General features: G+C 33.2%; 2 protein-coding genes across 4 annotated transcripts in view; one reads left to right on the top strand and one right to left on the bottom strand.

Moving 5' to 3' along the window:
• Positions 1 to 26,036, bottom strand: part of LOC139088231 (protein eva-1 homolog C-like) — a 281,413-nt gene that overhangs the window by 121,983 nt on the left and 133,394 nt on the right. For 2 of the 3 annotated variants that reach the window (XM_070637355.1, XM_070637362.1), the window contains exon 2: positions 15,584 to 16,086. The exons of the other annotated variant lie outside the window; for it this stretch is intronic. In XM_070637355.1, the coding sequence (XP_070493456.1) occupies positions 15,584 to 15,770 (187 nt within the window). In that variant the 5' untranslated portion in view covers positions 15,771 to 16,086. The remainder of the gene's footprint in view (positions 1 to 15,583; positions 16,087 to 26,036) is intronic. 3 annotated transcript variants of the gene reach the window in all.
• On the top strand, positions 3,567 to 7,352 carry LOC139088211 (aminopeptidase N-like). The gene is made up of 3 exons (XM_070637323.1): positions 3,567 to 4,709; positions 5,337 to 5,377; positions 5,439 to 7,352. The coding sequence occupies exons 1-3, from the start codon at positions 3,576 to 3,578 to the stop codon at positions 7,147 to 7,149; spliced, it is 2,886 nt and encodes a 961-aa protein (XP_070493424.1). The 5' UTR covers positions 3,567 to 3,575; the 3' UTR covers positions 7,150 to 7,352.

Genomic DNA, 26,036 nt, shown 5'->3' with positions numbered 1-26,036 from the left:
TGATAGAGATTGCATGGAATTTTATATTGGTAATTGGCAAAAGGAAGCAAGTACTTTAGTCAACTTTAGGAGATGTCTAAAGGAGGTCATGGATCACAATTGATCTGTTCGGCCTGCAAAGTATGTAAGTAAGTTGACCATACAGATCAATTGATACTCACTCCAACAAGCAACAAGCTTTTAGTTGTAATAGTGGAATTCCTGTTCCATGAAAGACTGCACTTTGTCTATTAGGGTCATGACCTCCTTTAGTCATCACCCAAAGCCATCTGTATCACTGACTATCACTTGTCAATTACCATTCCTAAGTGCAATGCAATCTTCATCGCATTCATCGCAATTACATTCGAGTTTGAAGAGCTCTAAGGCTTATTAGCAATTCAAACGATACTCAATGGACGGACATTGAGTTCAAAAATCTCATTTCCTCTGTTACACTCTATGTGAATGACCCCACAAAAATGTTATTCTCCCTTTGAAGCACAAAGTCATTGTTGCTATGGAATTTTCGTCTTTTCAATGATTCTTTTTTTTTCTGCACAAAAAGCTCTTTTTTGTGTGTGCTTGACAAAAAAAAGTTATTTTCCTAGAATTTCCTCAGATGTACATCGAAAAGGAAGCATAAGCAGCTTTTTTTTTTGGAAGAAGCACTGAAAGTCAATTTTTTTTAACAAAAGCACAAACACGAAAAGGAATAAAGAATGGAATTTCCTGTTAAAAATGTTTGCCATCAAAGCAGTAGCTTTAAAATGCTTCTTCTTCTTCCAATTCTCAGTCAAGTGAAAGGAAGACTTTGAGTTGTTTTTATTGGTGTCATTTGTAAATAATGTGAGGATGTGGACAAAAGGGTGGGATTGTTGGGGTATGGGATGCGTGGGCAGAGTTGACAAAAATATGATTCTGTATGGAACAGGTTGGGATTAGTCGGCCTAATGTATAGAAGTAAAATTGCTATTTGTGGAGCTTTCTATAGCATGTCAAGTTAAAAGCTGCATGTGATGTGGACTAATCGCAGTCTGTTACACTATCTGAGTAGATATATCTAGTTAAAGTCGACTAATCGCAACCAGGGAGGTCATGGATCACAATTGATCTGTACGACCAACGAAGTAAGTAAGTAATCGCAACCTGTTCGACTCCCCGAGTGGGTTTATCTAGTGAATTCTAAGTATGAGCCAAGTTCTATTCCATTTTAGTCCACATCATTGTATTTAGCTCAGAGTTAGCATGCAGATATAAATAATCGCCAAAAACAGTCCAAATCAGAGCTTTTATTGGTCAATATCTTCCACTAATGATCCCTTCCGTAAGTTTCCATTTTCTATCCATGATCCCTATATTAGATTGACACCTTTTTCTGATGACTTCTTTTTCAAGTTGTCACATTTTGCAGATGACCAGATGACCCTTTTGGTAATTTGCCGCCTTCTGCAAATAGGTTGATAGCATCCTCTCCGTAAGTTGTCAACTTTCACTGACCCCTTCCGCAGGTCGTCATCTTTCGCTTATGATCTATTTTGTAATTTACAAATCGCAGCTTTTCAACCTCTAAAAATTACTGGATGGCCTCTTCGCAGGTTGACAATTTCTAACGATGGACTATAGGCAGTTTGCCATCTTCCTCATTTGATTCCTTACGATCCCCTGAGCTCTACATTTTAACTTTCCACGGATTCATTTGTGGTTTTTCGAATAAAATTCCATTTGGCAAATTCCCAGCCAATTTATCTTCACTGTTATGGATCTTAAAAAGCAATTGACTAAGCCCTCGCCAATAAATAATGAACGTCATTCACGAACGACTCATTCCGAGATTTTTCTGAGATTTCATTTCTCTTTTTTTTCTATTCCCGGGCAAACGCCACAGTCAATTGGAGCATGAAAATTGTTGCATTTATCATCGTTTTGCTTTCTATTCTGATGAAACAAGCAAGCAATATCGTTACTTGTTGATAAGAGAATTATAAATTAGAAATAATGTGAGTGAAAATGAAGGAAAAAAAAGTTTTAAATTGAGAACAAATGAATTGAATTTTTCATATTAAAAGAAAGTTTTGTGATTGTACAGTTCAGTAAATAGAAAATAAATTGATTCTTGTTGTTTGAGATGTGACTGCTGCCTTTTTGATTGTTTTCAGGACATTTGAGTATTTTTGCAGTCCTTTCCAGCACAAAAGGTTCAACTTTATTTCATTCTTGAATTCAAATACCGTTCTTGATCTTATAGATACTCAAAAGAAATTATCTTTACAGAAATCAACCTAACTAGATTGAGCCAAAATGGTTCTTCTTTGTATTAAATTTACCTGCTTCAAAGAACAAGAAAAGACTCTTTTTTTATCTGAGAGGTATTAAAGGTAAGCAACAAAGGTAAGTTCATTTGGACAGAAAATCTTTTCAATCATTCAGAAAAGATCGGCTTGAAATACCGAAGAGATTTTCATGCTTACCAGTATTGTGATGAAAAATTGAGAAACGTTTTTTGGTCAATGAATATTTAATGTCCTCAATCTTATAGGAATTCTTTAACAAGAACTGGATTTTGATTGGTTTTTTGAAGATACACATAAGTTTGTCAGTTTTGGTCAGAGCTTTAAGTTCACTCGGATTCTGTATGGAGAATTTGATTCAAGAAGAGGTGATTCCATATAAAACTCGCATCGATTTCGAGCTCTAGTTTTGGCTCAATTTAGAACATCCAAAGAAGGAAAATCTGCTCAAAATTCATGTCTATACTCTGCTGTAATAAGCCATTGATAAGTCATTTCTAGATGACATCAAAAGAGTCAACAGCAGCTGTATCTTGATCTGTAGATCTAAAAAGCTACATCAGTAATCAAGACTTTTTATTTACATGCTGAAAGCTAGCTACAGTTAGTTTTCAATGAGTTTATTTCTAATTTTTGAAGATTTTGACTACTGGGTTTAGCTTAATTGATATTACAGATCTTACGTCTATTTAATTTAGCGACACATGTGAAGAAGACTCCGTCATGGATCCTTTTAAATCCTTTAATACTTTATCATGGATAAATTTAAATAAAGTGGTTTGCTTCCCATGAATGCTTGTTAACAGGTTACATAAACAAGCCTTTAACTAGTAATAACGTATTTTTGTCTACTCGACATAAAGTCTGAGATGGAGACTTTAAGGATCCGCAGTGGAACTATCTTCATTTATGTTGCTCCGATAGTTTCCTAAACAGTCAAAGAGACCGCTTTTAGGTACCGTAGTGGTCTTTTTGTACCATGAAGCAAAGAGCCTGTTAGAATATAGCATTTAAAGCTGTTAAACATAAAATTTCGCAATCATTTTCTGATAAGGCTTCAGAATCAAAAGTGTCCAAACCTCATAAATCAAAAACAAAATCATAACAACACAGCTTATCATATTAAGGACCACTCCAATTATCACTGATAAATTTAAAATAATCGCCAGCTTAGCTCTTGAGATTAACATTCTGGTATTATGTATTATCACAGTCTAGTAAGCAATTGATAAGATTAAATCCACAATAATCATAAAAAAATTTAATTCAATTTAAAATTAGTTCAATTCAGCAACCCATTCAACAATGAAGGGTGATCATATAGCTGTAATTTTTCTTCTAATAATATCCACAGCAATATCCAGCCCAGTTCCACCGCCCACAAAGTTTGAAAGTTCTGAACTGCCAGACGAATTGCTAGACCAAGTCGAATTTAAATTTATTGACGGTAGAGTCATAACAGGAGATGGAAAAATTCCATTGAAATCTGACGATGACATTACATATCGTCTGCCGAACAATACGCTCCCTGTACGATACGACCTTTGGGTAAAGACGGATGTCGAGAAGCAAATTTTCAATTTTCAAGGACATGTAAAAATTCAAGTTCGTGCAATGGAACCGACAGATTATGTAACATTACAATATCGAGACATTGTGATAGACCGAATTGATTTATTGAATGAGAATGGATTGACAATAGACGAGAATTTAACATTTGAATATCTCGAGCCATTGAGTCATGAATTTTTGAAAATTCATCTCGTTAATCCAGTCGACACAGATGCACGATTCACACTTGACATAATTTATCATGGTGAATTGCATGAGCCAAGCAATAATGGATTTTATAAAGCATATTACATCACAGCTAATAACGAGACAATATGGTATGCAACAACAAAATTTGAACCACATCATGCACGTCACTTAATGCCATGTTATGATGAACCAGCAATTCGTGCACCAATTGGATTACAAGTTCAACATGATAAGAGTTATAACACATATGCAAACATGCCACTCAAAAATCGTACTGTGGTTGATGGAAGTGATTATGTCATATCTGAATTTGTGGATACACCACCAATGCAAACATATTTACTTGCATTTCTCGTATCTGCCTTCAAATATGTTTCGAATAATGCCTCAGACGTTGAACAACGAATTTTTGCCAAACCACAGTCAATTGATGACGGTGAGGGTGACTATGCCGCAAGCATTTCGGATGGTATATTGAAAAAGTTTGAACAATTGCTTGATGTGAAATATCCATTACCGAAACTTGATCATGCTGCTATTACGCAATTTCCAAGTGGTGCAATGGAAAATTTTGGTTTTATAAGCTATCAAGAGTCGGCATTGCTGCTTAGGAAAAGCTATACGCCTGCACAAAATTTGACTTATACGAAGTACATTGCGAGGCTTATTGCTCATGAAGTAAGTATTACAAAACATGATAAATATTTACTTGATGGCTGTGGGTGTTTAATCTGTGTAAAGGAAAACAATTTTGGGAAATCAAATGGCGTGCATTGAACTTGTCAGGGGTGTAGGTAGACTGGTAGGTAGCAACTTTTGTAGAGGGGTCTGTCCTACCCTCGGGCACTTTTTATTGGAAATCTTAAAATTTCTTCCGATTCTCAGCATAAGTGTCTGTATCCTTAAAGCCCCCCTAACCCCTTCTCCCTTGGCTATATCCCAAGACCTTGTCAAAATGAGCTTCTCGAGTTACATTTCATTTTCACATTTAAATGCTCTATTTCAACCTTAAATCAGGTCAACTTATAACTGTACAGAATCACAGAATTTTAAATTTGGTAAATTGCCCAAAATCCACTTTATCTCTCCATAAAAAAAGCATCTGTGGATTGAACACAATTGTATTAAAACTTAATGTTTGCCCTAATTCACAGAAACATCAAAAATCTCATTAAAATATCACGAATATAGACCATAGATCACTATCATTACAACCTGCGAAATTGTCTCATATAATTTAAATATTTATACATCATTAAATGATCCTGGCCGCAAAATTAATTAAGCATTTTCCAATTTATAAAGGTTGCTCATCAGTGGTTTGGTAACACGGTATCCCCGCAATGGTAATAATATATTCTATCAAATATTACTAAAGTCCAATTCATGACCGTTATCAAATTACAGGTGGACATATTTATGGCTGAATGAAGGCTTTGCAACGCTCTATGAATATCTCATACCCCACATTCTCTACCCAGAGCTTAACTTTAGAGAAGATTTTCGTACAGCATGTCTTCAAGCATCATTAAGAAATGATTTGATGACAAATCCAGCATCCGTTCCAATGTCTCATTATGTTGAGGAGCCAACGGCTATACGTGGACGATTTAATTTTGTATCATATCAAAAAGCAGGCACTGTGCTTATGATGTTCTTAGAAGCCTTCGGGATAGACATTTTTCATCATGGACTCACAAAGTATTTAATCGATAATTATTATGGAGTCGGAAATCCAACAAAATTGTTTACAGCTCTTCAATCATCTTTGGGTGACGAAAATCAATTTAATTTAACCACAGCATTGAGCAGTTGGACGACACAAGCAGGTTATCCAATTTTGCATGTTGAACGTAGTGGAAATAAATTGAAATTTAGCCAACAGCGATATCCAGCAGGAAATGGAGAAATTTATGCAATTCCACTTACATTTGCGACAAAATCAAATGCAAAATTTGATGTAAAAACAGCAGGTTATTGGATTAAAACGAAGGAAGAGGAAGTCGACGTCAATGTTTTTGGTATTAATGGAACAGATTGGATAATTTTCAACAACCAACAAGTCGGATATTATCGAATTGATTACAGTGATGATTTATGGCATGCAATCGCAGATGGATTACGTCATAATGTCAAAACAATTGATTTGATTAATCGTCGAATATTGCAAGAAGAATTAAATATTGGTATGACAGTCAGCAAGTCCATATCAGCATCAACAATGTTAGAAATATTAAGTACACTCGAAAACGAGCGCAGCAATTTAGTATGGAATGACGCAAATGTTAATATTCAATTTCTAAATCGTACATTAATGAATACAGTTGTGTATGAAAATTACATGGAACTACTGCGTGAAATTACAAAGCCAATAATCGATGAGATTGGATATGAGGCAACAGATTCTGATCCAATTGAAATTACACAGCTACGATTGCGTGTCAGGACAATAAATTGTTATGCATTTGACGATAATTGCATGCAGCATGAACTCACAAAATTAATTAAATATCATGAAAATGAGAATGTGAATCCAGCACCAGATTTCTGTACAGCATTTCGTCTTGCCGAACAGGATATTTATGATCACTATCTTAATGAATTAATCACAAACTCAAGTCTTAAAAATCGAAATTTAATTGCACAAGCAATTCATTGTACATTGAATAAAGATTATCTTGGCGTACTCATCACAGCCATTGAGGATGATAAAAATATTTTAACCGAGTACGAACGTGGCAATATCACAAATCGTATGCTGACATCAAGCCCAATTAGTTTTAATGTTGCATTTGATTATATTAAAAGGAATGTCGAGAAAATTATTCTATTTAAGTCACAAATTATTGCGGCAATTAATACACAAGAGAAATTCGATGAGCTTAAATTACTACTCAGTGAAGCACTTAATGATAAAATCATGACACAAGCGCAAGTTGATGAGATTAAAGATGCAATTGATGTCAATTTGAAATGGCAAGAGAAACATTTGGGTGATATTAGGGACTTTTTTAGATTAGATGAAGTGACTACATTGACAGCTAATGGTATATTTGTGTCATTTTATCTTATCATTACGTCATTTGTTGTTATCAACTACTTTACATGGGGATTATAAGCTGGTTATGATTGTGTTTATAGACATTTAAGAATTAATTTATGGACGAAGATTTTATGGACATTTTCGACAGCAAAGAACTGTAATTGTGATGAATTTTTGAAAGGGACGAATGAAGAGCATAAGCTGAAATACCCCTTCGACAGCGTTCCTATATTTCGATAATTTATATGAAATAAAATAAGATTTATAACCTTGGTTAATTAATTGTTTGACTTAAATCTTGATTAAATCCTCAATTTGATAGTGATTAAATATGAATGATTGATGTGAGTATAATTGCCAAAGCATTTGATAATTGGAAATTGGTAAGATTACATTTGCTCAGACAGGCCCTTAAATTATTGGCGTTTCATGGTAATGATGACGTTGTAAGTGCATTCATTATGACAGTTTGAGGACGGAAAATGACCAGAATAAGGCAAAAAATGGTCAAAGCAGTGTCAAGATGAATGTTCTTATAAACTTCTTTGTCATGATGCGCCGATCGAGCTAGGAAGCTTTGGAAAGATGAATTCTAAGTTAGAGAATATGTGATAATTAATAACCATGAATTTCAGGTTATGGTGAACTCTAACCATTGACTAGATTTTAATTGAAATTAATGGAATTTATCGTTCAACGCCTGGAATCGACAGTGTATTTTGAAATTATTCGAGGACAACTCTGAATTTTCAGTTTTTTGTATCAAAAAATACAGCAAATTGAAGAATTTTGTCTCCATAAAGTAGGGTGGCATGAAGATTTTTGCAAAATGTCGGGACACTTATGGAAAAAATCTGGACAATTCTAAGTTTGGCAGTATTGGGGTTTTTTTTGGACTGTTTTGAATTATTCATAATACAGCATAATACAGCAGGTAGGGAGGCTTCCTAGCATAAAGGGATTTTATCACAAAATCTCCTTCATAAATATGCTCATGCTACAACTTGAGTGTCCGAAAAGCACAAGTTGATCAATTGATCCAAAATCTGATACCAGGCCGACATAAATCTGGCTTACAGCCGAATTTGGCCCAAAATTGGCATAAATCTGGCTTTCAGCTAAATTCAGCATAAGATCGGCTTTACTCTGGCTTTCAGCCAAATTCGATACCAAGTCAGAGTTACCCAGCCTTAGAGTTGGACTTTTGGTAGATAAACAAATTTCATGGTAATAATTTTTAAAGTCATTACTCATAAACAGACTCAAAATTTCAAATTAAACTCAAATGCATCTCCATAAAAACAATTAAAATCAGACACCAATTAAATATGTTAAATATTTAGAGACAACATCATCAGCCAATCTAAACTAAAACATAAAAACCCATTTTAAATTCAAAAATATGCAATTAATTTAGGATAATAATAGAGCTAAAAATAATGACATGATTATTATAATAATTATGGTAACCACCAAAATATTCATATGTGATATTTTATTTATTAGAACAACAGAAAAACCGTTGTTTGCAGTGGGCGGGCATTTTTGTGTGTGGATGGAAGCGTCGAGATTGTTATAATCATATAGACAAGTTTAGCAAGCGCGTGGCGAGCATAAACATATTTTCATGAACATAAATATGCTGCAGAATGTGATAAAAAAGTATTTGCTATGTGGCAAACTTAGTTCCTGTCTGTGTTACAATACACATAAAAATCTTTCATTTCCAGATATATGTTTCAATGTTTCATGAACATCACTTGACTGTGGCGTATTTTTAATTACTCTTTATTGCAGTGTTTTAAGAAAAATTGTTCATTTGTTGGATAAAAATGAGTTTCTGGTTTTGAAAGTAGAGTTAAAGTCTTTAAAGTTTTGATGTGAGCTTGACTTTCTAAGACATAAAGGAATATGTAGGCCAAATGGAGTATTAAGGAATACATAAGCCTGTTTTTGGTCGTTTCAAAATGTTGCTCTGGAAATATAGTTATTGTTTTTCCCAAAACCGCAGTTTTGCGCCCTAACTGGCAAAGATTAAGTTTCCGAAAGTTTGATAACTTCAAATATACAAGATAAGTGTGCTTGTGAGGGTTGCTCCAGCTTACTCTTTTGAGTGCTTTTGAGAGTAAGCTCTTTCCTAGCTAGGGCTTATTTTCTAAAATTATACTGTGGTTTGCGGTTTTGTGGTTTTATTAATTTTTACACAAATTTATTTATTAATAAAAATTGAATAGAAAGTGTCAAAATTTTCAATTTTATTTATATCAAGATATGGATCTAATAAAGTTATGGAAAATTAGGATCAATTGCACAAAATTACGAAAATTTGATTATTTCTGAATTTTCAAACTTTTGTACCAACTTTTATTAAAAATGAGTGTAACTTGAAATTGCTTAAAACAACAATAGGCAGACAGAAGCCTTCCAAATATCAACTACGATGTGTGGTCACCAATGCCCAGTGGTACCTGGTGAAAGCTTCTGTCCAGTGGTCAACAACACTTGCCATCACTAAATGGCCGGTTGCCAATTTCACTTGCCAACGATAATCACACTGTTGATTTTTGATGCCAGATGACAAAAAATGATGGCCAAAAGCAGGTTGACTTCTGATACAAACAGAGTAACATTCAATACCAAATTTGCACAAGTTTTTCATGACATTCAAATCAACTTTTATGGCAGTTAACATGAAATTTATCACTTGGACCCCAAATATTGACCAATTGTTTTACTTCTTATTTTACTTCCTTGGCTGGGGCGCACGAGTACCCATTGCCGCGTTTAAAGAACGTCTGTAGACAGCTCTATCTGTTTGAGACTGTCTGAGTCTGTCTGAGACTGTCTTAGTCTGTCTGAGTCTATCTGAAACCAATTGACTGCTATAGATAATTTGTGCTGATCGGGCCAGATAAGATCTTGCCATCATAAAATCATTGGCTTTAAAACCCATCATCAAAATTCTAATCCCTTGCACACTTTCAATAATTGCATGTACAAATTAGCAAGTATAATATTATGTTGATTGAAAATTAAATACAACACCAAATTGCAACATAATTTTTGTTTCATAATCAAATAATTACAGAAAAAAATAATATAATTAAACATTAGTTTCAGTCACATGCAGTTGAATTAGAAATTATTATATTTGAAAGCCTCAAAAATAGAAAACAGCCTAAATTGTAAATATCATAATGATGTGGTCATTTCAAAAAAAAAAAAAAAAACCAGAACCAGAGAGAAATAATTCATCATAAAAAATGATTGTGCGGTTGAGAGTTTTGCAATTAAGCTTAATTTTAATTATTTACACTAGCAAATATAATATGATGAATGAATATAATATCGTGGTCGAATAATAATTAAAAGGATATATTTTTTTATGTTCCATATTTTGCATATTAAATCTACAAAATTTTTAAAAATTAAGTAATTAAGCTATTTATCACATTATAAATTCATAATTATTCGCATAAAGTATTCGATTAATAATAAATTTACCGTGCGAAAAAAGTAATTAAAAATTAATTAATTAATGTAAGAAATTCTCCGTATTAGCATCCAAATATAATTGAGTTGTCACTGACAGCACCAAAGCTACTTTTTCTTATACTCCCTTAAATGCGTAATCAATTAAGATTTCCATTCATTCATGAAAATAATTATACGTATTAATTAATTATATTGAATATTTTTGTCATTGAATGTTAATGTGAGCTGTAAGCACAGCTATATATTCAATATGCGCATTTTCTTTGATTTTGTTTGAGGAAGTCAGCTTTAAGATCTTTGAGATTTTGTGGGAGTTTTTAGAGAATTTTGTTAATTTGCTTTAATTTGGTGACAAAGACTTTTCATCTTAGTGCTGCTTAACATTTGAACTTTCATTTTATTGTCTTGAAGTTGTACGCCTTAGATGACTATTAAGTTGACATTTTTGAACCTACGCCTTATTTTATTTAATTACTTTATTTCATTGGTTGTAGTGTCCATGGCAGCGTTTAAGAAATAAATAAAGTTGACTCAATTCTACGAAGTTTTCATTCATTTTATGCTTTTAAGGATTCTAGTGATTTCTTTCTACTCAACTGATTAACAAATCGCACCCACGTTCTATCTTACTCCTTTAGATAGTGGATATTACAACCTACTATTATGGACTCTTTGAACAGTGCGTTGGAAAAAAAAAAATAAATTTACAGCAGTAAAATGGGTCAAAAGTATCAATTTCATTGATTGCAAGACACCTTACATTCAACATGGCGATGATACGACGTTTTTGAGTTTACATAATGTTGTTGGGTATTGCAATCAATTATACATTAGAATAAGACTTCAGTCATCTTATTTTTAATGAAATTTTTAAATAGTTTTTTGAAAAATGAATCACTTTAGGTCCAAATGGAGCTCAAGATTTTTGAGAAATTTAAAGTAGTTTAGTTTAGAAACTGTAGTCTTGGATTTTCTGAGTGTCTAATAATGTAGCAAAAACTAGGGTTGGGCAAATATTGGAATATGATTTTTCCCAACGCTAGCAAAAACTGTAAACCAGCAAAAAACGTTTCTTTTTGGAGTTCTGTAGTATTTTAACGGACCTCCCTTTTAATTGAATTACGAGAATTTTCCGAGTGCAGTCTCCAAAATCCTTAACAGACAATGAGCATACTCACCTAAATGAACGTCCTCATGAGTATGCTCAATCATTATAATTGAGCATGCTCAGTTTTGTGAACATTCTCATTACCGTAGTGATCATACTGCTATATGAAAGCATACTATTAGTTGGAATTCATAAGGATATAGACGTCGTGGAGCTCCAAAAGAAACACGGTTTTAAAAGAATGTCAGTTAGATGCTTTTGTACAAACCAAGTTTCCACATCGGAGCATGGTTCTAATAAGTAAGTAAGTATACTTATTAGCCTGTTTGGGTATCGATATTATGCAATCTATTAACCCTTACTTCATCTCGATGTTGAAGTCCACACGTCACTAAAATGTGGAATTAACCCCTGACAGCAATTTAATGGCTAGAATTGGTATAATTTGATGACGAGAATTGGAATTTGTCTCATTGTGTCACTCAAGATGATCCTTTATCCCTTTTTTGTATATAAAACTTAAAGAGCTTTCCTGCTACACCCAGTCTCTATTTTTCATCAACAACAAAAAAATACAAATTCCCAATAAATTCCTCAAAACAGACAGTATAACTACATCCCCCTCTTTAAAACTGTCAATAATATAAAAAATATATATTTTATTCATTTAAATAAGAAAACTTTTTTTCACGTGATGAATGAATTTATAAAAACACCATTTTTCAATTCAACTCGATTTAATCGAACAGAAATCGGAAGGAAGAGAAATTTCCGCAGATGTTGTTGATGTTTGAGGTTTTTATTGTGCATAAATTTTTATTTTCTCTCTTTTTTCTCATTTTTCAACTATATTTGAATGAGGCAAAAAATGTTGTTTCCCGTTGAATGAAAAAAATTTAATTCATTCAATTCTAGAAGCAGAACTGAAGACTGAGACGAGCTATTATGAGTTTTCATGCAAATATTAATTTTCATATTCATCAATATCTATCTCTAGTTCCTGTAAAAAATTTCTAATTGAAAAGTTATCTATGGATTGCATATAAATTGCAATTTATGAAATGAATTTTAGAAAAATCAACATTTATTTTAGTTTTTTAGGGATTTTATTGAAAGTTTATTGGGTCATTGGTAAATGACGTTGTAGATTCTATAGTGAGTCGAAATTGCAGTGCCATTCAGCCAGCACTTTATAATTTGCATTGAGCACAGTGTCAGGAACCCAATCTAATTGCAAATAATGTCCTCAATTTCTCTTACTTAATAATCTATGGTAAGTACCACACTCTTTACGACTACAGTTTATAGTGAGCTTTCCCGAAGTCTCAGTCTCAACAAATTCTCGAAACCGAGAGCGAGACTACCCGAGAAGTCTCGGGAACCCTTTGTTTATAGTGGGATCCGATCCACCCTAAGAGGCATAAAGCATGCACTCGAGAGATTTTTCAACTCAAATAAACTATATAAGCATGCTAAAGAACGTTGCCCTCAGCTTAATCTATTCTTCAAAGCACGTTATTTGCCTACTAGAGACTTGCTAGGTCTGCATATTGCAAGAACATGAGAGCAACATTAGATCTGAAGAACCCAGCAATGTTTCTACTTACAATTTGTGTGCGAAAGATTCTACCAAGAGAATTATCTAGATAATCCTTTAATATTGTGGAATTATCTAGTATTGAAGACACATTATGTCAAGGCCTCAATTCCAAATCTCAAAGTCGGCTCAAATTTTAAATTAAGTCAAGTCAACGTCAGTCGACTTTTCTATAAAAAATATGAGTTGACTTCAAATATGCTTTAAACTTCATCCAACACAAAAATCGACTTTCGTAACTGGAACGGTTAAATGGATAATGAACTTCAAAATTAGACATGACTTCGGATTGAACCTAGAATCTTTGGCATGTTAGAAAATCGCTCTATCATTTGGACCCACTGATGACATTTCACTATATTGACACTAAATTTAACAATTTTAAATCCAGATACTCAACCCCTGAATCCATGTCTGAATCAAAGTTTCATTTCCAATATTCAATTTTCAATAATTCAAAATTCACACAAATGTTGATCAACGGTAATGACTTTTTAATGAATAATTATTAGACGTAGAAAAATTGCTTCGCATCGACTGACTTTTTCTTCTTCTTCTTTCACAATTTCTCCTTGAAAATTCCTTTATTATTTCATTTATAAAAAATTACGATTCAATTTGAAATCATTTCATAGACGATGACTGCTGATGTTAAATTGCATTGATTTTTATGCTAGTAGATTCATTATCTGAACTATTTTTAATTAAAATATAATAATGAATATTTAAATTAAATGGAACGATTACCATTATTCGTATAGTTTGAATGGATTTTTAATCAGAAATTTAAATATAATTCCATCGTAGAAAAAATACATAATTTATATTTAAATTGGTAGTGTAATTGAAAATTGGCAATTAGAGATGAAATCGATATAATGACTTTATTATAAAATATAGAATTAATGAATGGAATTCATTTTTCGGTTGTCAAAAGAATTTTTTTTAATTAACATAATAAAGTTTGTTTATTGGAAATTGATGTTTTGGTGTCTGCTTTTTAATGTACTTTTTTCAAACTTTAGTCAGGCTTTAGATTGAATCGTTATTTTGTCCGTAAAACCGTTTGCTCGATTATCTATTTTACAGTGTCTCTATGCAAGGTTCTAAAGCAGTGGTGGGCAATCTGTGAGCTGCGGAATACTAGTGTGTTTGAAAATGCCATAAATTGTATCTTTTTTGCATTTTCAGACATGGCTTATCACCTTTTTTTGCCGTGAAAAATAAAATTTTGCTCACCACTGTTCTTAAGACTTGAAATTTGACTATCAGAAGCTACTAATTCTATTTCTAGGAACAGGCCAAAGTAAGAATCTGAGAACTGTTCATTTTGTTTCTGAGCTAAAGCAGCTGTGATTGAAAATTGGACATCCTTTTAAACTTAATGATTTTTGAATTAGGCAACATATTGAAATTACCTATCGATAAAGAGGGGAAGTGAGATTAAAATTTGATGAATTTTGTCCGAAGTTGAATGAATTTTAAGGTACAGCCAGAAAAACAGGCCTGTGGTTGAGGAAAGGGGGAATGGGTTACAATTTCGTAAGGTTCGTCCAAAATTGTAGGTTTGTAGCTTTGAACAAATTTTAAGGTATAGCCAAAAACTGAAGACCTGAGCACATTCTGTATAAAATGCAGGCCTTCGGTTGAGGGTTGGGGGTTCTAAAAATATTATTGATCTTTAACATAATATCCCTTGAATTTAACAGAATATTTGTCTCTGATCGTCACAGTCCATTTAGCATTCTAATTGCAAGTAATTTAAATTCAAACTAAAATTCAAAGCCTAATTTTCCTAATTTTTCTAATTTTCCTCACCTTCAATTAAAACCTTAAAGCTTCCCTTATTCCTTAATTCATTTAAACTCTCAACAATTTCACATTCACACACCCACAATCAAAATCACAAAAATTTCATAATTGCGGCTAACGAAGAGTGAAGTTATTTCCAAAAAAAAGTCTGTTAATCTCATTTTTCAATCCCAATTCGTCATCGCCAACATTCATCTAGCTCTGTGAGAATTTTAAAGCACGTTTGTTTTTTGTGCTCGTCGTCGACAATCACAGACATGTATAATGAAAATCACAAAGATTTTTAATGGTCTTCTTTTTGATATATATAAATATTAAGTACGATCATACGAGGATTTATGTCATTTTATAATCATCATGAAATAGCATAACATGACTATATACTATGATGGAAGATGAAGACATAGGAATTTAGAGATACAAATCTCTGTTGTACGCTTATATGTATGTGATGTGGGGAGATTAGGGATAGAGTAAAAAAAAAATTTAAGCCATACCTAATGGATCTACACGAACAACTTTATCGTCACAATTCACAAATATGCTCATGAATGGCATTGAGAATGCCATCATTGATAAGAGGATAAGAATTATGGATGGTTGCAATTTTCTCCGGCTCTTATTGGCATATCTATATAGTGGTAATCCATATGAGCTATGTTGTCTATCTCCAGTCGCATTCATTTTTTTTTTACTACTACTCTCCTTCACGTCGTCACTTATCTAGCACTAGACACTAAGTGAAAAATTTTCACTTTATAGCTATGGGAGCATGAAATGTCTTAAAACTTATTTCACTTTATTACTATTATTATTATGTGATTTTTATTTCATAAAATTTTCAACATATTTTTCACTTTATTTTCTGCTGGTTGACACGACTCGAATCCCATCAGGATATACACTACACTTTATTATGAGCATTACTATTACTTTTGTTATTTAAATATGCTCATTTCTCTCACTTATCATTTGTTGTTGTTGTTGCTCTTGGTTGACTCTATTCATGTGAAATACAATATGTAAATTTTTTATGCTTGTTGTTTACTTGCCTATATCTCTATCCATGAGACATATATGCAAATTGGATTTTAATATATGATTAATTATTCAAACAAGTTGAAATATATACAGTTTTAATAATTTACAAATAAATGAATTTTTTGGACATTGCTAGAGTATTTTCAGAATGGTAAAGGATGTGTGACAGTTTGTGTGACTTATTTCATTCCAACTACACACGGCACATAATAAATTTTATCCCTTTTTGAATTAATTATTAATAAATTTTAATCTTTTCTTCTTCAAGTTCCCTTAAATTGGAATTTAAATGTTTTCTCTAATAATCTCACTAATTTCTACTTCCATTATCAATTTTACCAAACAATAATTTTGTGTGTTTCGACTCAGTTGATCCCTTTTTCCACCTTTTCTTCCACAATATACTTAAATAGATTTTTGAGACTGGGGTTGGACACTTGGGAAGGATTTTTGGAATTATTTTGTGGAAATTAGAGTTGGCAGGACTCAAATGTGGAAGAGCCTCCACTGGAGTCCGGACTCCATAGTAGAGGTCCATTTTTGGACTCTTTTTTGGAGTTCATACTCTCATAGTCCTGCCAACTCTAGTGTGAATAAACAGAATTAGAAGTATTTGACCCTGGACTCCTTTACAGACAATGAAAATCTTCACCTAAATGAGCGTACTCAATATAATTGAAAAGGCGACAAATTTAAAGGTTTGCTGTACAATTGAACCGAAATCAGTCGTCGTGTAGTCGAAGAGTCAGGCCATCCTCATGTCATGACATCAACGCGACACTTTGCCGAGCTCAGGTAATTTGATAAGAGTGGAACCTGGACTTGCAAAAATAGAGAACTATTCAAGCCTTTATGTTAACGAAACTTGAGATTCTCATATTGAATTTCAGGTCTCAATTTGGCTCTTAGCCCCAAGTTAGCAATCAGCCTTTTACAATTGGGTCGAATCATAAGTAGAAATCGTTGTTGCGAAGGCATTTTTGTGGCTTCAGATTTTAAGAGTTTACCCGAATAGTACATATTAAAAACACAAGGTTAATCAATTCAAATTCCGATCTGTGGTCGGCATGATTCCTTCTTGATACTAGATTCGGTTTGAATCTAAAGTCACTTAGTCTGGATCTGTATTTAAATCAATTTGTACTTAATGACCAGGAGTGTATCCATAAGGAGTGGGAGGAAGGGCGTGCAGCACTCTCCCAACATTAGCCTTTGTGGATAAAAATCCATCAACTCCTCTTCCTCACATCCATCTTCTATCCCTTGAAATCCCATTTTATCTTATGAATTTGACAATTTATAATCAAGGCAACATTCCTTAACATAAATTTTCCCAACATCCGAGTAACAATAATTTATGAAGGTAAGACCGCCCATCGTGAAAGCATAGACCAACTATATAGGTATCGTAATATATAGTCAGGGGTAGATAATATGTAAGTAATTAATTACAAGTTATGTGGACAAAAAAGGTTACAATAACTTTTTTCAAGGTAAAGGTAAAGGAATAAAATGAAGAATTAAATTTCAAGCCATTGTGAAGCTTCAACCAGAATGGAAATTGTGACAATGGAGAAGTTCCATTGATGAGTTAAACAAAAGTTTTATTGTAATTTGATGAACTTTAAAATGTCTTTTTAATGAAATGAAAGAACAATTAGCGTTAAATCGAAAGTTTGATGAAGAAGTCGATTATATTAAGGCACAAAAAAAAGTTTTCCAAACTTCCGCAATAAATTTTCAATTAAATTTAATAATTCTCAATCAAATTGTATACCCTTGAGGGGTGTAACCAAAGTTATGGGTAAGACTACAGCATGTAATTTGAAAATTTATGCTACTCAAATCAGAGCTTTTGGCCACAATGAATTAATTTTGGTGTTGGGCTTGTCTGCGTAGACTTTTTTAAATTCAACAATTTGTTAATTATTTTCTGCATAAATCTTTTTAACTTGAATATTTATTCAAAGTTTTTATTATTTTAACTTTTAAATTATAATGATTTAAAATTCAAATTAAGGCTTCTCCCAAGCTTCTCCTTTTTGGTAGCATTTAAATAATTAGTAATGCTCGTGTTATCTTACTGACAGAGTGGAATTTCGGACGATAGAGCTCGATGTCGACTCGGATTTTGTATGAAAAAGTCGACTCAAATCGTCGTAAGTCTGCTCAAGATTCAAACCAGATGGAAGTGTTTTTGGTAGTATAAGAGTAAGTCCTTTGTGGCTTAATGTCTACAGACCGAGTATATGCAACTGTAAGTACTTGGGTTCAATTCCCATCAACGATTGGACCCTCTTAATCATTGTATAGAGTCCTTTTATTTGTATCACGGCACACCCAAGTGATAAACCACTACCAAAACCCTACACACGTCATATAGTTAATGGCATTTTACTAGTATGCTGCAGCTAACAATCTGAACAACAATCCTATAAAGCCTAGTCAATGTGACAAGAACCCCCAAAACACTCACGACATCAGCAATGCTGTTATTTTTGAAATGACTAATAATGACAAGCGTTACTAGGAGTGTACTGAACACAGCAGAGACCAATTGAAATCTAATGACGTGTATGAAAAGTTAATTATACTCGAAATCTCTTCTTGTTTGCATATTTCATTAATGGCACTCAATTGCTTTCGGCTTATTATGTCCATCATCACGAGAGTGTTGATGGATGATTGTTAGTGCATACTTGATGTTACTGTGTATTGTCTATTGTAGCTTCAACAGAGTGGATTTAAACGAATTCCCACAGTATATAGCGTAATGGGAGGAGAGTTTGGGAATGGAAGAAGATCTAGAGCAGTGATAGGCAACCTATGTGCTGCGAAAATTATTGAAGATGTCATGAACCCTATGCTGCTTGAATCACTGATTCAAAAAGAAGACTGATTTATTCCTAAACTGAATGTTTAGAAAAGTTCTAGAAAGTCGTTAATTTCCTGCATTTGCAGAAGGTTTTGAATGGTACAGTCGGAATTAGATGCTTGCTTTGTGCTGCCAAAATTATTGCAATCCCTGCGTACTCACCAGCCAGGGAAGTAAGTCGGATTTAGATGCTCACTTTCCGTAGCAAGTAAGTCAAATAATATAGCAGATAATTTACACAATCAAAATGCTATTTTGGCTGTCTGGCGCTATAAATTTGCTCTAAATTGGTTTTCTGTCTGGCTCCTCCTAGTTACACCACTGTCCCTGACCACCAAGCAAAATTATTTTCATAATTTTCATTTTTTCATTATTTAATATTTCCCACAAAAGCCATTTTTTCTCGTATGAGTTATAGAAAAAAAAAATATTTCCCACGCCCCAAAAAACAACAATCTTGTTCAACTCTTCATCCTCTTAGCATGTTATTAGCATGTATATTATATCTCACTAACAAAAAGAGAGAGGAAATATATGTGATACAAAAAAAAAAAATTGTTATGTAGGCAAAGAAAGAGAGAATATGTATGCAAATTTAATATTGTTTTAAGCCATTTGGGGCTATGACTTTAAAATAGGATTTCTACATCACTTAATTATGAAAAACACTTGAGACATGTAAATACATACATTCAGCATTATTTACATTCAACATGAGTAAAGAAAAGATTTTTTCCTGCATGGCTTTTGTTCAACTACAGTTTACTTATTCTATTCCCTCTTCTTTCTATAAAGTTGGTCTATAATAAATTTATATAATACTCACAAAAATAATAAAATATAGTTTATGGGATTTTAAGGAAATGAAACAAGTTTATAGGATGTGGGAGATTTTGAATGTATTCAAGCATATGAGGCCATTTCGTCAGCATTTGGGGACATTTCGTCAGCATTTAGAGTGACAAAATGACTGAGTTGTATAGACATGGATTAAGAGGATTTATGGGGATCATTGGACTAAAGTTTGCAGGATTCTATGTTAGAGACGCCTGCACTGTAGTCCAGATTCCATTGGAGGCAATTGCACTTCTTTTTCGGAAGGCAATTCCAAAATTGAGCCGCTTTTTTGGGACTTTTGGACTCTGCAATGAAGATAGCTGGCTTTTCTTTTAATAGACAATAATAAACAGCCTGTGGAATTGACCAACGTCGGAAGGTGGTAACCTGCTCAAGTGCTCATCGACTGGAAGGAGACAATCTACAAAATGGACCATGGGCGGATGACGGCAACCTCAGAAGGGGTTACTGACGCAAGGTGGCAATTTACGGAAGAGGCCAACTTCGGATAGTGGACTGGTAAGTGGCAATAAAGAAGTATACCCGACTTTTGCCAACTCTTCTGACATCAACGGTGCAGAACTGATTTTTCACACCTTTGACTGCTTCTAAATATTCCCAAAAAATAATTAAAGCTGACAGCATCTTCAAATCAAAATCCCAAAAAGCCAACTATAATCCTTTAAAATCCCCACCATCACTCAAACACTTTTTGGTAAACACATCAAATTATGTCATAGCTCAAAACATGTCTGAAATTTTGCATCAGCTTATAATCCTAATGCGTTCTGAATATTTTATAACTTATAGCGCCTCAAAACCTCAACATCCTAATTGCAACAAATTGCCAGATGCATATGTACTGCAATAGATGCAAGCAAACTTGAGCATTAAGCTTATTTAATGCTTTCTGGCTGTGTTTTTGATTCTACTTATTTACACTAGACATTTTTTTCTCAAAATTATATTTTTATGTATTTTCTTTCATGCTAAAGTAAATAAGAATTTGAAAATTTCTGCATGAGTCATATGAGTGCTTTGGCAATCAAATAAAAAATGTTAAGCATATTTTCTCTGCTTACTTACGTTTGAGAATTTAAAGAATTTCTTTTTCTCTTTTTTGAGGAATTTATAAGAAGCAAAGCTGCATATTTTTGTAGAGATGAATTAAATGAAGTGTGTTAAATTTAAAAATAGAGACTTTAAGTACTGCTAGCAGTTAAGAGAGAATGTTTGAAATTTGATTGCATTTCGTGGGAATATTTAGGGATATATGCTGTAAAATTGCTCCTGTGCATCTTAAAAGCTGCCCAAAAGCTTCAGACTGTCGGAAAAAATTAAGGAACTTTAAAAATTTCTACAAAAAAGCATCGAAAAACCGACAAAGTTTCCATTGGAAATTAAGGGTTCTCAAGACCTAAATCGAGACCTTGGTCATAAAGGCTTAACCTCGGACTTCATGGTCTCGAAGAATTCTTCCAAATTCTCGGTCTAGGTCCCGGTCTTAGACTCGTAAATTCGAAAATACTTCAAAATTCATCAAAACCGAGACTTAGAGACATCTCTATTGGGAATGCATAAATCAGCATACTTTATACAAGGCTGCATACTCATGATATACTCAAAGCATCTTTAAGAGCCTTAGCATGTAAGTTAAATTTAAGTAGTAAAGCATTGCAAATAAAAATCACGTCCATATCAAATTCCAGTCCCACCTTAAATTCTTACAAATTCAACTGCACCTTCCCTCTCCTACTTGTAGTTACATTAATGCTTTTACTAGATTTTTTTCATTGTTCTAAGTATTCTCCTGACATTAACATTGTCGCATTAATTTCCATTAAATAAATGTCACTAGTTTTTTTAGCATAATGAAAAAGTTGCGGTATCATTTGCATATAAAGTAACAACAGAGCTTTTTAAAAATTGTCAGAGCTGTGCTGATAATATACATATTTACAGACATGCAAGACATGATATGTTTACAGAACAACTACAAATATTATTTTAAGTCACGACATTTTTGAATTTTTCATCGTCAATATATTTGTTTGTGCTTTAAAATAAAGTTGAGGGTTTAAGGAACCAAAATCCTTGAATGATAGGATTTTCAGGCTCTTGCACTTAGAAGAGTCATGACAGAGCCTATACTAATTGTTCTGGTGGGGACACAGCTTAGAAACGGTCAAAAAATCTGATCCAGTCCGACATGACTCTGGGCGGAAGCTGGATTTCATAGAATCTAGTCTAGAACCAGAGTCAGGCTGCCTTGTATCGGATTCTCGATCATTTTTACGAAGTATGCTTTTCGAGATGTACATCTCGAGGATATAAAATTCAACCTGACTTCAATCTCTAAAATATTCAATATCCATCGAGATCAGTGTAACATTTCGAGGACATCTAAAAATATAATTTATCAAATTTTCATCTCTCTCTACCTAGAATCCCATATCGAAATCAAGCTTGAAGGATAATTAGATTCAAATCAAAAAGATCTTGTTTCAAAATTTTCTTGTAAATTCATTTTAATTAACTCAATAAGCAGCATCACAAAAATACATTGACTTATGTCTTGATTTATTCAATTTGCAAATTTCTCTAGAAATGTTGTGATGCCTTAACACAGTGATGGGCAACCTATGTGCCGCGGGACACTGGTTTGCCGACTCAAAATGTTGGAAATGTCATGAACCGTACGCCGTGTGCGGTTTTTGTGATGGGCAACCTATGTGCCACGGCACACTATTTTACAGTCAAATAATTTTGAAAATGTCATGAACCGTACGCAATGTGCGGTTTTTGTAGAGACTTATGACGAAGGTGTGCCGCAAAAATTAAAAGGTTGTCCACCACTGCCTTAACATATAAGAAGGACGGGAAAAATAAAAATCTTAAAGATTTAACCAATTTGTAAAAGTTTATACTGTCGAGCATCCAGTCCATTAATGTTTGATAGAATACTTAATACGATTTGTAAGGTCAGCTATTACAGAATCCATAATTAATGTATACCCAATATCATGCTATGTAGACTCAACTTTTTTTTTTTAGAAAATTACAACTAAATGAATTTTTGATCGAGTTTCATGACCTTCGTCCTTCTTCCTTTTCATCTAAAAATTGTATTTGAGCTTGGCAAGTAAGGATGTTCAAAATTTTGAATTCCTTTAATAATTGTAGCAATTTAATAATTTATATTTCAATATTAAAAGGTTTTTTTGTCCCCTCGACGTCAAATGATGCTGCACGTGTAGGCAACTCTCCCTTCGTAAGGACATTTTGTGTATATTTTCACCCCCTCAAGGCTCTTCATTGGAAATTTCTTTGTATTTATGATGACATTGGGTGGCCTTTTCAAATTATGCTATTATGACTTGTTGTTTGGTTTTGAATCTAATTTTTGTTTTGGTCTGTTTATGCCATAAAGGACTATGACAAATAAAAAGAAGATAACTGAGGGTTGTTCATATAGAATGGTGATTGGAAAATTTTTTGGATCTTTTTTAAAAGCAGTTCTGTCTTATTTTTTGAGCTGTTCTGATGTTTTACAGTAGATTTGAAAATGCAATTGAGATGAAATGGTCAGGATCATCATTTATTTTAGAGCTAGAATTGTGATTTTTTTTTGCTTTGATAGCTTGGAAGATCAAGGTCAGTACTCAAAGCAAGGGCGTATCCAGGAAGGGATTTCGAGATCTGTATTCCCACCTTTGGTCTTCAATTTTTATGTTTTAAACATTACTTCAAAGCAAAAGGCTCAGTGTTTATCCAGATCTTTGAACCAATTGGGATTCTTGAGATCTATATTTGATCCACCTTTGTTCTTTATTTTGCTTGTGCTACGAGTGTATTTCCTAAGGGGCGTTTGTTAAACAAAAGGAGATTCTACTGAACCCGGCAATTATACTAAGAATTGCTGCTAAAATCAACAGCCTAATAGCTCCTTTTAAACCATTAGAAAATTTACTTCTTTCGGCTCTCAAGGAGCTCGCTTTACTGTCAACTATTCTAAGCAAAATCTTCCAAATAAGGCTTCATTCTTGAACAGAACAGTCGGCATAAGACTTATTACATTTTAGTTTTGAATATAATAAATTATAGAAGGAACAAGACATAGAACGGTTCTAAGAGAATGTCAATTTGATTCAATAACGGATAATTTGCATAAACTTTTGTTATAAGGTCAGCAACAGAGCCAGATAGAAAGCTTTTCGTAGCAAACTAGACGCCAAATCAGAGTATGGTTACTGTAAGTAGGTAAAGACAATTTTTAATACTACCCAAAATCCAAATGACCCCCAAAAAATTGCATTCACAATAATTTTTTTCCGAATTTTCAAGAAAAAACCTCTTTAAGCTCATAATTTTATTAAAATTACACGAAATTTCCCCTAAATGCCCCTCAAAAAAAGAACCAAGAGGAACACACGAAAAAAAAGAAGCAGTAAAGGTTCATTTGGTTAAAAATGAATGAAAATGTTTATTATGTTTCCTCCTTTTGTTTAACATAACATCGTGAAAGGTTTTTAAGATCCATGTCTGAAAATGACATTTTTTAAAAAAAAAGAAATTTTTCCGTTCCTTTTTATTAAAAAATTATTTTTCATCATGTCTTCTCGACTTTCATCCCCTCCCGAAAAAAAGAACAAACAAAGTCATAACATAAGTATCAAGTGGATATGAATGTTAACTTTTCTATTATCGGCATTCGGCAGTAAAATAAAGGCAGGCAAAATGAAAAAGTTTTTGTTTCTGTTCACCATTCCAGCTATGCTTATTGATGAGCAAAATTGTTTTAAAGAAGCTGATCTGATATTTTATGATAACATCTTTTCTATTTTTTACTTCCTCCACTGCTTATTTCTTCATACTTTATATCGTAGCCTTTTTCACATCAATGAGGTTGTGGATGGTGGGGTGATGATAATCATGATGACGGCAATGATGATTATATTGTGTGAATGAAAGTGAAATGAGATGAGGATATGGAAATGTTAAAGTTGTGCTATCTAGTTATGCTGTTTTTTTGGGGAATATTCACAGATAAGAGACATTTTGCTGGATTTTAAAAGTTTTTTTTTTGAATATTTTAAAGATGAAGCTTTTTGTGGAACTTCAGCTTCTTATTTTGTGATAGTAGAAGAAAATTTGTCTAATTTATGGGCTCATAAAGGATATAAAATATTAGTTTTTAATCAAATTTACTTAATGAAACAGCGGTGAGCATTTAATTTTGGGAAAGTTGAAGAAATAGAAGTAATAAATTGAAAGTTTTATAAAAAGCTCCACTGTCGTCGCTAAGTCTGACAAATGAATTAATTAATTAAATTCATTCGTTGTTACCCGAGCGGCGACACAAATGAGGAAGGGTCCGATCCATGCTGAGAAACTAGGCTGTATCGGCGGTATTTATATGAAATACCACGGTATTTGTATGGATACCGCGGTACTACTGCGGAGTTTCTCAGCCTGGGGTCCGATTCTGATCTTCCAATTCTCAGCATGCTCTACATTGTATTGAGCATTGGAGCATCGCAGGTTCAGCATCGGACCCTTCTTTATTTGTGTTGCTCAAGTCAGTGACTTAAAATTGTAATTTAAATTATTAACGGATTTTTATATTTTGATCCTAATCTGCGACAGAAGGGCATATTCAGGCCCCCTAAATCATGTATCCAATGTAACTTTGACTGGCTATCTGATTCCATTTTAAATGCGACACCAAGTCTGTTGTTGGATTTTGGATCGATTATCCAACTTGTGCTTTTCGTGGTTGTTAGCATAGTTGACAGGATTGTGGGTTGTCCAGACTAACAAAATCCAAAAAAGTACTTTCATTTATGCCACTAAAGAACACTCATAGGTTGGTTCATGGATTGGCTTGAGTTTAGCTTTTACCCGAATTTTATTGAATCAGAATTTAGGTCCAAATCATGTCGGGCTAGCTAAGGTTCTTCACCTCTTCTTCATTGAATTTGCAGTATAGGCAGTCGTCTAAAGTGTATGAAAATAGGGTGTTAAAGCATATGTTCCAATTCATGCTATTGCAAAATAAAATTCTTCCCGGACTAGTGATACTCATATGTTTATTGTCTCCATTCAAATCACTCAATTTCATCATTTCCAATTCTAAATGAGAAAATCGCACTCAAACCCTTCCAAAAAAAAATATAAAAAAATTCAAATAATTACAA

The sequence above is a fragment of the Chironomus tepperi genome, unplaced genomic scaffold (genome assembly GCF_022539635.2).
Source record: "Chironomus tepperi strain 1889 unplaced genomic scaffold, CSIRO-AGI_Ctep_v1 contig_12, whole genome shotgun sequence".
NCBI lineage: Eukaryota > Metazoa > Arthropoda > Insecta > Diptera > Chironomidae > Chironomus > Chironomus tepperi.
The sequence above is the reverse complement of the archived record's forward strand: the minus strand, read 5'-3'. Positions and strand labels throughout refer to the sequence as shown.

Excerpts from the sequence above, each read along its gene's own strand:
- LOC139088211 (XM_070637323.1), top strand. The coding sequence starts at position 3,576 with ATGAAGGGTGATCATATAGCTGTAATTTTTCTTCTAATAATATCCACA. Across the intron at positions 4,710-5,336 it reads CGAGGCTTATTGCTCATGAA|GTTGCTCATCAGTGGTTTGG; the intron begins GTAAGTATTACA and ends CAATTTATAAAG. Across the intron at positions 5,378-5,438 it reads AACACGGTATCCCCGCAATG|GTGGACATATTTATGGCTGA; the intron begins GTAATAATATAT and ends ATCAAATTACAG.